This window comes from Leiobunum rupestre, chromosome 1 (genome assembly GCF_980474605.1).
Source record: "Leiobunum rupestre chromosome 1, qqLeiRupe1.1.hap1, whole genome shotgun sequence".
Taxonomy (NCBI): Eukaryota; Metazoa; Arthropoda; class Arachnida; order Opiliones; family Sclerosomatidae; genus Leiobunum; species Leiobunum rupestre.
The window spans coordinates 69,740,767-69,753,667 of NC_143384.1; the positions used below are offsets into that span (position 1 = coordinate 69,740,767).

At 37.2% G+C, this 12,901-nt stretch overlaps 1 protein-coding gene across 1 annotated transcript in view; it reads right to left on the bottom strand.

Moving 5' to 3' along the window:
• Nucleotides 1-9,300: 9,300 nt before the first annotated feature.
• LOC149966214 (glutamate receptor ionotropic, NMDA 2B-like) overlaps nt 9,301-12,901 on the bottom strand; it is a 111,818-nt gene continuing 108,217 nt past the window's right edge. The window contains exons 13-14 of the mRNA XM_090167503.1: nt 10,742-10,901; nt 9,301-10,192 (exon numbers count right to left, since the gene is read on the bottom strand). Coding sequence (XP_090023629.1) covers nt 10,172-10,192; nt 10,742-10,901 — 181 coding nt within the window. The 3' untranslated portion in view covers nt 9,301-10,171. The remainder of the gene's footprint in view (nt 10,193-10,741; nt 10,902-12,901) is intronic.

Consider the following 12,901-nt stretch of genomic DNA (forward strand, 5'->3'; position numbering starts at 1 on the left):
AGTTCAGCAAAATTGGCTGCGTTCGTGCGTATGTACCGGAAAAACCCTTCGACTGCGACATCTCCCATGAGGTAATCAGCTATTTAAAATTTTTCATACTTTTTTTGGCGATAAATAGCACTGCCCAAATCTGATTTTAGAACTGCAAATCTGAGTTTTAGAACTTCCCAAAACTGCTTGAACTGCCCACTTTGTTAGACCCTGGTTTACCGAATCGGGTTCTGGTTGGGTGTCTATTTTCTAAAGGGTTTTTCATATTGCTGGTTAGCAGTGGGAAACCTTGTCAAAAGTGTAAGAGCATAAGGGCTTACAAGTCAAACAATGACTTAGCCCTACACCACATTTGTATCTTCATAAAAAAATTCAATAAACTTGAAACTTGAAACTTGAACTTGAAAATTATAGTTGTTTATAATTAATTAAAGAATTATATTTCCAAAAGTGAAAATAGGACAGATAGGCAACTTTCCACTCGTTACAAGTACATAAACATCTCAAAACACGTGACAATGTTTTATGGATCAATTTCTCGTTGGACAGTGGCCTTAAACACTGACCTGAACCTTCGCCCTCACCTGTAACAATAAATGGTTGTATTTTTGTTGAATTCCCTCGCCTGTTTTCCTACCAATGCCAAAATATCAATGTAATATTTTTAGTTATCGAACGGCACTTTGTGTAGACAATATTTTCCTAGAAAAATCGTTTTATCCAAATCCATCTTATTTCCAATACAAGGCTTTGGTCATCTCCGGTACGAACTTCGTGCCACCTTTAACAGAATCTGAACACGATATAGTTTTATACTACAATACTACCGAAATCATAGCAGACGACGTAAAGTTTTCATCGGAAATTGCCTACCCTATCTGGAAAAAAGTGCGTGAAAGGGAAACCAGTTCTGTTGAGTACGTAATCTTGCTTTGCTGCTTTGAAAGACGTAGAATAAAAAGTAGTCGATGGAGAAAACGCGCCAAAAATACCTACTTAAACAGGGTTTTTAGGTCTAGTGTGACTGTGGATATTGAGATAAACTCACTTTGAAAACTAGCTTTAAGCGATTGTGTGACCATGGCGGTACTGATTTTATTTCCCAAAGCTAGTAAAATATGGTGATTATTACTTCAAAATTTCCTAGACCAATTTTCTGTTACTCTCAGAAATGTTCGCTTATTTTATATTTTTGGGCCCCCTTGGTAGAATTTTCGGAGCCCCAGCATACCTGGTGTACTCCTCACGTCGCTACTGCACTCATCAAACTTACTATAAATGATCCACTCGTTAGCAGGCGATAGAAGTCCCGGATTTGGCCCCCTGTGGTGGACCCTCCCTTATGACCGGCCCACGAATCCACCTTTAATTCCGGACTACGTGCGTAGCATTTGGGAGGGGCAACGGAAATCTGTTTTCGAAGAAAGGTTCGCCACTTCCTTCGATTCTGGTTCTTCTTTTCCACGAGACGAATCTTCAATAGTTTCACGTCTGAATTATATTCCTTCGCGGTACCCACTGCGTCTTCGCTTCTAGTTCCAGTGAAGTCTGTCACGGGACGCTTAGTTTCAATGCGATTTATCAGAGCCTGATTGCTGCGACTTGCTGCTTGGATTAGAGATGCCAGTAGAATGAACATCCAGCTCGCCATCGCCTTCGTACGTCGATTACTTGTGATTTTAAAGTATTATGAAGTGTTCCGATAATAGATCTTTCAATTAAATAGCTGTAGCTTTTATAAAGATGAGGAACGTGGGCTAGAAGAGATTTTTCTATAGGAACCTTGGGCTGGAAGCGCTAAGAACACGGATAATCGCGGATGCCGATAAACTAAAGTTGAACTCGTGACGGCGAGAAAAGAATATTTTGTACTACTATATTTTTTATGGAAACACGTATTAAGTGTTGTAATTATTATTTCTAGGTTACTTCAGAAGAACATAAGGTGCTGGATTTTCGACTGCTATGTAGGCGATAAAACAAAAACCTTTTGTTAAGAATACGAAAGTGTAGGGGTTTATGATATTGGCCGATATCGGTATTAGAAAAATAATTTCAGAAAAACATTTAAAAATATGAAAATTATCGATTAACTAACTATATTGATAATATTTTATTTGATTGGCCAGACTTCAGAAGCTAGATCATCCCCCTTTTTTTAACAAATTCGGATATGCTCTTGCAAACTTTTTTCATGAAAAATGAGAATAAAATGGTATGACAGTGCACTGAACCGTCTTTTACAATGATTTTATCATAAACACTACTGTTATGATAGATATCGGCTGTCCCCATATCGGTGTATCCCTAGACAACTGATTAGAGTCTTATACGCCAGCGGCCTAGCTTTGACGTCATTTTTCTAATGGTCTTGGACCAAATTGTTTTCAGTCCTATTACAGCGCCATCTCGTATTAAAAATAATTGTTAAAATCTAAGAAAAAAGAAGTGGCGGTCGACATAACAGTTACTTAAAAGTTTGAGGCGATTGAAAATTTCAAATTTGGAATATGGGGAGAGTATCAAAAGAGATTCTAGTCTTAGATTTTTCAATATTCCGACTGTTATTAGCTTTCAATGTGATATAACTAAATTATTGTTAGTGAAAAGGCATAAGAAGTTGCTTAATACAATAAGCCTTAGCGCGGACTTGATGCACTACCAAGTACGGGTCCCGATTGTCGCAAAACCTTGAAATATTCTGCCCCGACCAAACCTTTCTCGTTCTTTGTACATTTTGGGTACCGCTTAGGGAAGTTAGGGTATCCATTTCAAACCGATAACTAAGATGGCGCCAAAAATTGTTTCTTTTCTAAAAATTAGATGGCGCTGCTGTTAAAAAAAGCGTTACGTCGCATAAATTCAAAAAATAATTTAGTGGAAGAGCTCTATAATCAGGCTCCACCTACGCCAGTGCCATAAGCAGGCTCCTTTTGCTACGAGGCGAACCAAGAAGGAATCAATGTTGTTCCCCTCAAAGATGGCCCCATTCCTGCATCGCAAAAAAGACATGCCTCAATTTGAGAACCCATCATATTACGATGCAAAAAAATCGCTAGAGAATCATTTCGATAAAAGTCAATGCGATCTGATCCACCGCTTATCCAAGTGAAAGACAACCCGATCCAAGCCCGATTTGAAGGATGATGTCGTATGACTTCACTCATATTCCAGGATTGGAGAATTTTTTTTACGGTGTTCCAATGACATTTCACAAAGGCAGAAAATTGTAAGGTAACCGTTATAAAAATTAAATCGATACAATTGAATGCGAAAAGTTCATTAGCTGCTCGATTTTCGTCTGCTAAGCAAATGCTTTTTGTTTTTAAAATGACAAAGCGGCTGCTTATCAGACGAAATTTTATCAGGTAACAATGTAAGTGGTAGGGGGCTTTATAATAACTGAAAATTCTATTTCCTATTAAAGTTAGTTTTTTCTTTAAATAAAGGTTTTTCATTTAAGCTTTATTTATTTTTTCCTGAAAATCCTTCCTAGATCATAATTCGACGAAGTTTAGCACCAATATTTCGACCAAATTCGAAATTAATATTTTCAAGCATTTAAAAAGGAGAAAAATAACAATGATTTAACGATACTAGAGCAAATGGTAAAAGCTCGCAGAACTACAGTCCATCCTTCATATTTCTTCATCGTGTACCCTGTTGTATCAAAACAATATAAAACCATCTTGAAAACTACTAATTATATCCTTGATTCCTTAGCCTCGTGTCTTTTAAACAAAGACCATAATTATAGACCTCGTATACTATTTTCCAAAAAAGATAGCTTTACGATTGACGGTTTTATAACGAGACTACCCAAAATCTGGCTGTATCGGTTACAGTAGTGCACCATCTATAGCTGGTTACCATGGTAATAAATGAGCTAATATCGTTCCAAAAAAAAGTGGGTAAACGCTTTTATGTGCTCGAGGCAGTTAGTTTTAATCTAGGGTACACGACAACAACGTAGTACGCCGAGATTACGGTCCTAGGGCTTTTACCAAATCAGTTTCATCTTCGTCGTCTACCCTGGTTTACCAAAACAATAGCGATAAAATGTTTTATCGTTTAGATTTACTCGCCCAAACTAGCTCAGCCGAACCGGATTTACAACTCGTTTTGATCACACTATGACTCAAATCGGTATTAAAAAAACTATTTAGTAATTGGGTCTTAGCTGTCTTTGGACCGTGGCTTTTAAAAGTCGGGACTCCTTGTTGCATTTCCATGAATGAAAGTCAGAGTGTGGTGGGTCGATGAGCTATTCGCACCCCGATTTCTCGCGTAAAACCAAAACGAGTGGTGGGATTTATCATGTCTTATGGACGCGGTCGCGTATTTTCCCCTTTCTCATCCTTTTTATCACTCCCATTCTCAATACTTCCCGAAATAAGCGGCGGGAGAGGAACGTGTATTACTTTGCACACGCGAGAGGTTTTTTTATCATTTCCCCTCGTGAGTTCTTTTCTATATTTTTCTCTCTCGTTTTCGGCGCGATGTTTTTCGTCCAATAATTTCTTTTCCACGCATTTCTGCTTTTTCTCTATCCCGCTCGATCCCGCTTATTACGCGAAGCCCTTTCTGAAAGTAGTTTTTCCGAGCCGTAATTTTTTGTTCGTTCATACTCGCGGGATATCTCTGGATTCGCGAAACTCTGTTAAGTTTCGAGGCTATACTCGAAATTGGACGAAATATTAGAGAGGAAGGCAATAACTGAAAAGATATCGCGTAGCGAGCTCTATATTCTATTATGGATTTGTGGCCGCATGCGTTTATTTTATTGGTTTTTGTTGTTTTTTCGTCTGAAATATTTATTGGAACCGCCATCTGTTACGAAGCTAACCGCTTGAAAGTGTTTGTGAGCAAAGATTACTGGTGAGTACAAAATGATTACGGATTGACGACAGAGTGATTACCGTAATCAATTAAGCCAGGCAAGTGATCAGCCAAAGTACTAGTTAACGGATGAGATATCATAGAGGCAAGCTAGTTAGATGAATTTGGTTCACCATCTGTCGAAACGTGACTGAGCCATTCGACCTTATAACAACGATTAGCCCTAAACATTTTTTGAACTTGAGAGTTATTAAATGGTCGAAGAAGTAGATGGTATCGCAATCTATCTCTCTCATTTTAAACTAAAACTTAACGGCTGAAGTAACTTAATAAATTATTAGCTCAAAGTTTGTAGCTTTATTTTTTGCAGTGGAAATTAGCAAATAAGTGTAATACTCTTTACAGACGAGGCTTATAAACCCGGGTTTAGATCCCGTTTTTGAAACCAGAGCTTATTTAGCTATACTGAAATGGGCTATAAAAATTTAACATTGGTTTACTGCAGAGGTGGGCAAAAATTGTGAGCGAATTCTGAAATGAGTGCTCAGACCTTTTTAATTTGAGTGATCAAGTAAGCTAGTGCTCAATACTGGCGATGCTATTTTCTCTCTCTTAAACTGAACCAGCTCAGGCCCAGCGCCGTGAAATTATCTCAGTCACTGATCGTTCACGGTGCGTTGAGCGAAATCGGCTGATCGACACGCTAGCCTGCTCAATTTGAAGCGCCACTTCCTCATTTTTGAAAATCCTCTCGAAACGACTGAGCCCTTATTTACGAAGGTCGGTTGGTCTTGTTAAGCGAGAAAGAGAAATTGAGCCAGCTCAGGGTGATCGCCGATTAGTTCGCTCAGTCGGTGATTTTTCACGGAGCGGTGAGCGAGATCGGCCGATCGACGCGCTAGCCTGCTCAATTTTTAGCGCCGCTTCCCCTAGCGGCGGGATAATTCGTTCACTAGAAAGCGCTGACGGTGAGCTGAGTGAGATCGCACCGAGAGAAGCGCTAGTTTTTTAACATTGGAATTTCTCATCCCACTGAACGACGGCGTAGACTGTTTCCCGGAATTCGCTCAAAGCGCTGTGAGAAAAAAGTTTCATTTCTTATAAATTATTTCATAAAAAAGTGCATTGAATAAAAAAATCGACAATAAAATATTATTTGTATATTTTTTCTCACCGCGCTGTGAGCGAATTCCGGAAAAAAGACTATCCCGTCGCTCAGTGCGTTGAGAAATTGCAATGTTAAAAAACTACCGCTTCTCTCGGTGCGATCTCACTCAGCCCGCCGTCAGCGCTTTCTAGTGTGGGAATTATCCCGCCGCTGGAGGAAGTGGCGCTTCAAATTGAGCAGGCTAGCGTGTCGATCAGCCGATTTCGCTCAACGCACCGTGAACGATCAGTGACTGAGAGAATTTCACGGCGCTGGGCCTGAGCTGGTTCAGTTTAAGAGAGAGAAAATAGCATCGCCAGTATTGAGCACTAGCTTACTTGATCACTCAAATTAAAAAGGTCTGAGCGTTCATTTCAGAATTCACTCACAATTTTTGCCCACCTCTGGATAAATAGCAAATCTTGATTCTAGGCTAAAGTACCCGATAAATCATCTTTTATATTTAATTCATTTTCAATGCTTAATTGTATATTAAAAGCCATATAAATACCGTTACACCTAAGTAAAACATCGACCTGATTACGTACGTAGTTCCGACATACGCCACAATTGAACTTGGCGTTGTGTGTAACTTGGAGATATGGACGACAGTTAATAGGTGATTATGAAAAAGAATTGCGCGCAGAGGCTCACGGGAGTTGGTTATTTTTTGACAAAGCGTCGGCTGCTTAAATTCGTCTGCACCTACCGAGGCCCGCGGCCGTCCGCGTTTAGTAAAAAGCACCAACCATGGATTGATTGTTTGAAAAGTTAGTATTTTTTAAAATTATTTAAAATACATAAAGTTAACAAATTTATTATATATTTTTTTTATTTCTTATAGTTCTAGACCAAGTATTGATAAAGAAACAAGCCCAATTTTAATAGAAGACACAAGGTTATATTTACATACATGTTTCCATTATTCCTGAAAATGAATTAAAATCAATTTGGATAGAATTTAAAAATATTTCATTTAATAAATCAATTACCTTAATTTAACGACTTTTCAAACTTCTCTCAAAACGAAAAAGGAAAAATTGAACAATGAAATCTCGCTAACCCTTGCCCAACTAGCCAGACGAATTTACAAAAAGGGCCAATTTTGATACTTTCAACTTGGTAGTACTTAACCAAATCACGTGACCACCGATATTTTTCATAATCACCTATTGAAACTCGCTCCGTTTCTGTAGGTAATTATTTTGATATTTGAGATCACAAACGCCTTTCACTTATATTTATGGCCGTCAACGTAACCTGGTAGTCATTAATAATCAGCTAGGCTAATACCCAAGACATCTAGCGACTTATAATTAATTTAAACAGGTGGCCGGGTTACAATGCGTAGGAGGGTGGTAGCTAGGTACAACAAACACAGCACCCCTCACAAGGAGAACGCAGCTAGCCTTTAAAAACGCTAACGCAGTGTTGTGTACAAATTGCATTGGGCGAGCCTTTACGCTTCACGTTTTACGGAAAGACAATTTTTTCCCTTCCGACGGCAGCAGGCGCTAAAGTGTCTAACCAATGAAAACTGTACACAAGAAAATCCACGACTTTGGACGGGTTGCGTACTCCTTGTGTGGGGTGCTTTGTTTGTTGCAAGCCCTCCATGCCACGCGAGCAAACAGCTCCCTACACTTGTCGCCAGTAGTTTGAAGTGAAGTGTTTCGTCTATGAATACGAGTCCTTTAAGATCTACTTTTATCTCAAAGACAGCTAAAGACAAAGACTCGCGTAGGACGGTCTGTCGAACACGTCTTGGCGAAGTTTCGAATGTTCGGAAACAAGTTATTTTTAACGCGTGGTGCTTCTTCCCTTAATTAGCTCAAGACAAAAGCGCAAAGGGCAAATATGCAAGTCAGAGAGGGGGGGGGGAGAAAGCCGGTCCGGGCATGTCCGACTGGCGCATTCATCGGCGCGGAAAAGTGACGGGAATTAAGTTGCCCTTTAACCTCGCGCTCGCAGCCAGCGCCCCCTCAGGGCCACGGAGAGAAGATTGAAAGAGGGAATTCCTTCTTAAGACGCTAAGCCTCTCGAGGTGTGGGGGGCTCCGAGATGGACTACTTTCTGTGCGCCGCGCCCTAATGACGTATCGCATCGGGTCGAAATGCCTGATTGGGTCACAGACGAAGCGCGAGTTTTGCCGCGCTATGAATGATGGGAGTTATCTAGTCGAGGTGCCGTACTTTCGGACGAGGAAGGTCCAGGGGTGACTATTTTCTTTGCCGAGATACGCCAGACGGAATGTTCGGATTTGGGTTATAAGCCGCGCTCACACTAGACACTTTGGAACCGTTTTAAAACGGTTTCGAAAGATTAAACTGTAAAATTTTGCTATCGAATGAATTTATCGTAATGCTATTAATACAGTTGACACCGAAAATGTTCAATTTTAACTTTCGAAACCGTTTAAAAACGGTTCCAAAGTGTCTAATGTGAATCCCGCGTGAGCCTTCGGGGTGCGTCAAGTTAATAAGAATTCTTCGGGAGAAAGACTAAAGCCCGGCTTGCACCAACGCTTGCAATATTTAAAAAAAATGTTTTCTTTAGAAAGTTTTAAAGTAGCTCTTTTTCAACAGATGTCGCTAGCGTCGAAATCAAAACAAGATGCTTACGCTATATTTTGACCTAAAAGGCGGGACATAAAAGTACCCCTCGCGTTGATTCGCTCGTTTGTTAATTTGACAATATATTTTGTATGACATTATAATTTAGGTTAAAGTCCACTAAGTAAAGTATAAGTTGTCTAATTATAATATTCTACAATGGTTCTCTGACGACGTTATTGTCTCGCTATTTTGCGATTTAGCTTCCTTTTCCATTAATAGATGGCACCACACTCTCCAGTAAAGTGGTTTGTTTCGAAGAATCTGATAGATTCATGGCCATCTCTAATAACAGGGGCCTTATCATAATGCAGGTAGAAATGATAGAGCTGACTGTTGCTTTTAAGTTACTTGCAACAAAAATAAGTCTTTTCAGTAGGCATAAGAGCCACGTAATGGGCAACTCCTGTTTGCTATTATCAAACAAAAAGCGTTTACGTAGCAGACGAAAATACAGAGGTTTATGAACTTGTGTTGGCCGCTACGTGGCTAAACTGAAAAAGCTAATTCAAGATGGCTGCTCAAGTTAAACAATTCGCGTTGAACGATTTAAATAGAATAAAAATGAAACTAACCTAGACTAATTTATGGGTTTTTTTGGAAATTCTTCAAAAAGTTAAGAAACAAATTAAAATATATGATTTTTTTAATTTCCTGAAACGTTTTTACAGATGATATAGTAAAAAATTTCTTTTCAATTATTGGCTGATTTCACAATTTTGAACGTAAATGAAAGTTAACAAGCATTTGTTTTAAGTTTTTTCAAAACATTTAAGCACTTTTTTGAGAAATATCAACAATTTAATTTTTGACACTTGACCCTTTTGATATTGAAATTACAATTGAATTTGTTCGTTTCGAAATGTAGATGGCGTTAGTGCTTGTCATTTTGGCACCAGTATTTGAGCTTTTGTTGGTACGTAGAAGACTTTAGCTAACATATGGCGCCATCTAACAGAGGGTGTACAAATTGAATTTTAAGCAGTAATTTTCCTGTTTTCTTTAAATATTTGACATAGCAAAATGTTTTCAAAAGTTTTAATCTGTTTCTTATATTCTCCGGTTGATGGCGCCAACGTAGCTAAAAATCATCTATTGTAAATGTTTTCAAGGAGAAATTTCTTTCTAAACAAACCTAGTAGATGTTTTGAATTTTTAAAACAACACTGCCATATCAACAATATTTATTACAAATTTAGATTATTCATAAAAATTGACGAAAATAGCTTCGTGTATTTGTAAACAATTTACAGATGTCGCTACATGCATACATCTTCAATATTATTTGGTTTTTTTAAAAGCTCTCTCAAAATTTATTCTTAAATTATACAAAATAACCGTCTAGAATCTAGATAAAAAAACAGAATTAATTAAATATTAAAATTTCGTTTTGCAAACTATTCGTAGTTATTTTAATTTTTGGAGATTACAAATATAAGCAATCACCTTAGCCAACGAGACTAATGTCATCTGTACTTCGAAACGTGTACCATAAAACTTAAAATTGAGCTCAAATTCATGAGATTGAAAGTTCCCAATATATTACTCTCGAATAAATGTCTAATAGTACATCCTTGTGTCGTCATGCTGTCATGCTTTCATGCTGTAACAATTAAAATACAGAATATCGTAACACTTTTTACACCGTTATATTTTTTTTAGATTTTTTTAGTACTTTTTTATATAAAAATTTGAGTCTTTTGAAAATTTCGATAATTTTTCTGGTAACACAGCCTCCTTGCTGAAAGAGCTCTTTACGACGTTCAGTCAAACATTTAATTTTATATGTTTTTTTTAACCTAATAGCCGTTTTTTGTTGTCGATAATTATTTTGTGTTTTTTTTCAATTTGTTAGAAAGTAATAGCTTGGTTTCTTACGGGTGGCTTGGTTGGCTGGCTAGTCGTGATTTTCGGACACGAAAACGCCCCGAATTTGAAATGGTGCTTAATTTATTTATGAGCTAAAAGCCAATTTTATGTGACTTAGCAGTCATAAAAGGCATTTCTTTTCCTTTTCAAATATATTTTTTTCCAATTTTTTCTCTGACATTTATTCAGCAAGAAGAGTGTATAACTCATTTTTTATCCAGTTTTTTAATTTACAAATGAAAAACACCGAGTATTGTAATAATAACAAAATTAATTATAGCACCGTTTCGATTTCCGCGATTTCGTCTCTGTAAACACGATGAGCCGGAAGTCTGTGGTGGTGAGGGCAACAAGGGGAAGTGACGTAGAAACGGCCAGTTTCATTGGTCGTGACGTAGTTACGGGTTAGGTCTCGAGGCCTGAGTAGGTTTTCGGGAATGACACTGCAAGCAAAAAAAAATATTACATCAAAAAGATCCCCGTATAGTATCGCCCCCTGTTGTAAAATGAGAGCAATTTTTTTTTATTTGAAAAAATTCTATAAAATTAATGAATGTGTGTAATATTCGTTTTTTAACTGAGGGGCAGTTCACTTCGATGATTAAGTTTGCACCCTTGATCGATTAAATCGAGCTAGTGATTAAGCCGATTAAATCACGATTAAACTTATTTAACCACGATTAAGACGATTAAAAAGATTAAATAACGATTAAAAAGATTAAATCCAGATTAAAAAGATTAAATCCAGATTAAAAAGATTAAATCCAGATTAAAAAGATTAAATCCAGATTAAAAAGATTAAATCCAGATTAAAAAGATTAAATCCAGATTAAAAAGATTAAATCCAGATTAAAAAGATTAAATCCAGATTAAAAAGATTAAATCCAGATTAAAAAGATTAAATCCAGATTAAAAAGATTAAATCCAGATTAAAAAGATTAAATCCAGATTAAAAAGATTAAATCCAGATTAAAAAGATTAAATCCAGATTAAAAAGATTAAATCCAGATTAAAAAGATTAAATCCAGATTAAAAAGATTAAATCCAGATTAAAAAGATTAAATTTAAAAGAATAAATCAAAATTAAAAAGATTAAATCAATTGTTTGGTGCTTAGCCTGGATTCTCTGATACAGAACGTGATAAGTGCATCTGCTCCGTTACAATAAGCGTTTTTGTCCTTAAACCCAAAAGTAAATTGTGGGTTTTGAACTTAATTAGGCTAGCGCTTTCAATAGGCCGATAAAAATTTTATCATACGAGGAGACTTCCCATCAGTACTTCCCCCGCGTAAACCTGCGAAAAAGAGGATTTCTCTGATTGGTCGGAATTTACGGCCAACTTCGACGATTTTTTTGCAGTCTAACGAATTCGCAATTCGCGAATCGGCAAGTTTGAAGCGATGGATTCTCCAAAGAAAAGGTTTGTTAATAAATGTAAAATGACAGACATAGTTTGGAGAATGTAAGGCCCCTCGTTATTGTGTGTCTAGATCGTTGTCCCCTCAAAGACGGAATCCAACTACGTCTAACGTCATTCGCGACTGCGGCTAGAGAGACAAACCGTAACGAAGAATAATCCCCCGTTGCCCTAATATGCTATTTTTCCCCAATGTAGATGTATTTAGCAGACAACACAAAGTAGAAAACCGAAAAAAACCTTATATCAGGTTCTATTTTGATATTTTTGCCAGTGTATATGTATTTAGCAGACAAAAAAAAGTAGAAAACAAAAAACCTTATATCAGATTCAATTTGGTATTTTTTGTCAGTGTAGATATATTTAGCAGACAACTCAAAGTAAAAAACAGAAAAAACCTTATATCAGGCTATATCTTGATATGTTTTGCTAGTGTAGATGTAATTATCAGACAAAACTAAGTAGAAAACCGTTAAAAACCTTATATCAGGTCCTATGTGGCTTAATTTGAAATATGAACTAGCTTAGGTATAAAAAGGCAGAAAATAAAGTTAAAATAAACAGATATTTAAACCAAAAGGCAACGATAGATAATTTTAATATTTTTTTCAAAATGAAAAAGTATTGCACCCATTTAAACGGTTTTGGCGTTTTAATTTATTCTTTAAAAACCGTTTTGTTTTCTAGAGTGGGGCCAAACTCGGAGTGAATTAGGGCGAGTAATTTTCCCTCACACTTTTCTCACGGTTCCACTAATAAAAAAGTCCCACTCTTAGGTCTTAGGTTTTGACTTTTTCGTCACTCGCGAGAAAAGAGTGAAGGTAGTCAAGGTCAGCTCTTTCACTCTGATCAATTTTCAAGACTATTAATTTCAAGTTTCCCGCCGGGAATGAGAGTGAAATTAGTGACCTTGCCCAAACCTCACTCTTTGCGGAAAAGTGCGATCGGCGAGTGACGAACAGCGAGAATGTTATTTATCTCCAATCTCACTCTTGAGTGAGTGTGAATCTCTAAAAATCAATAGC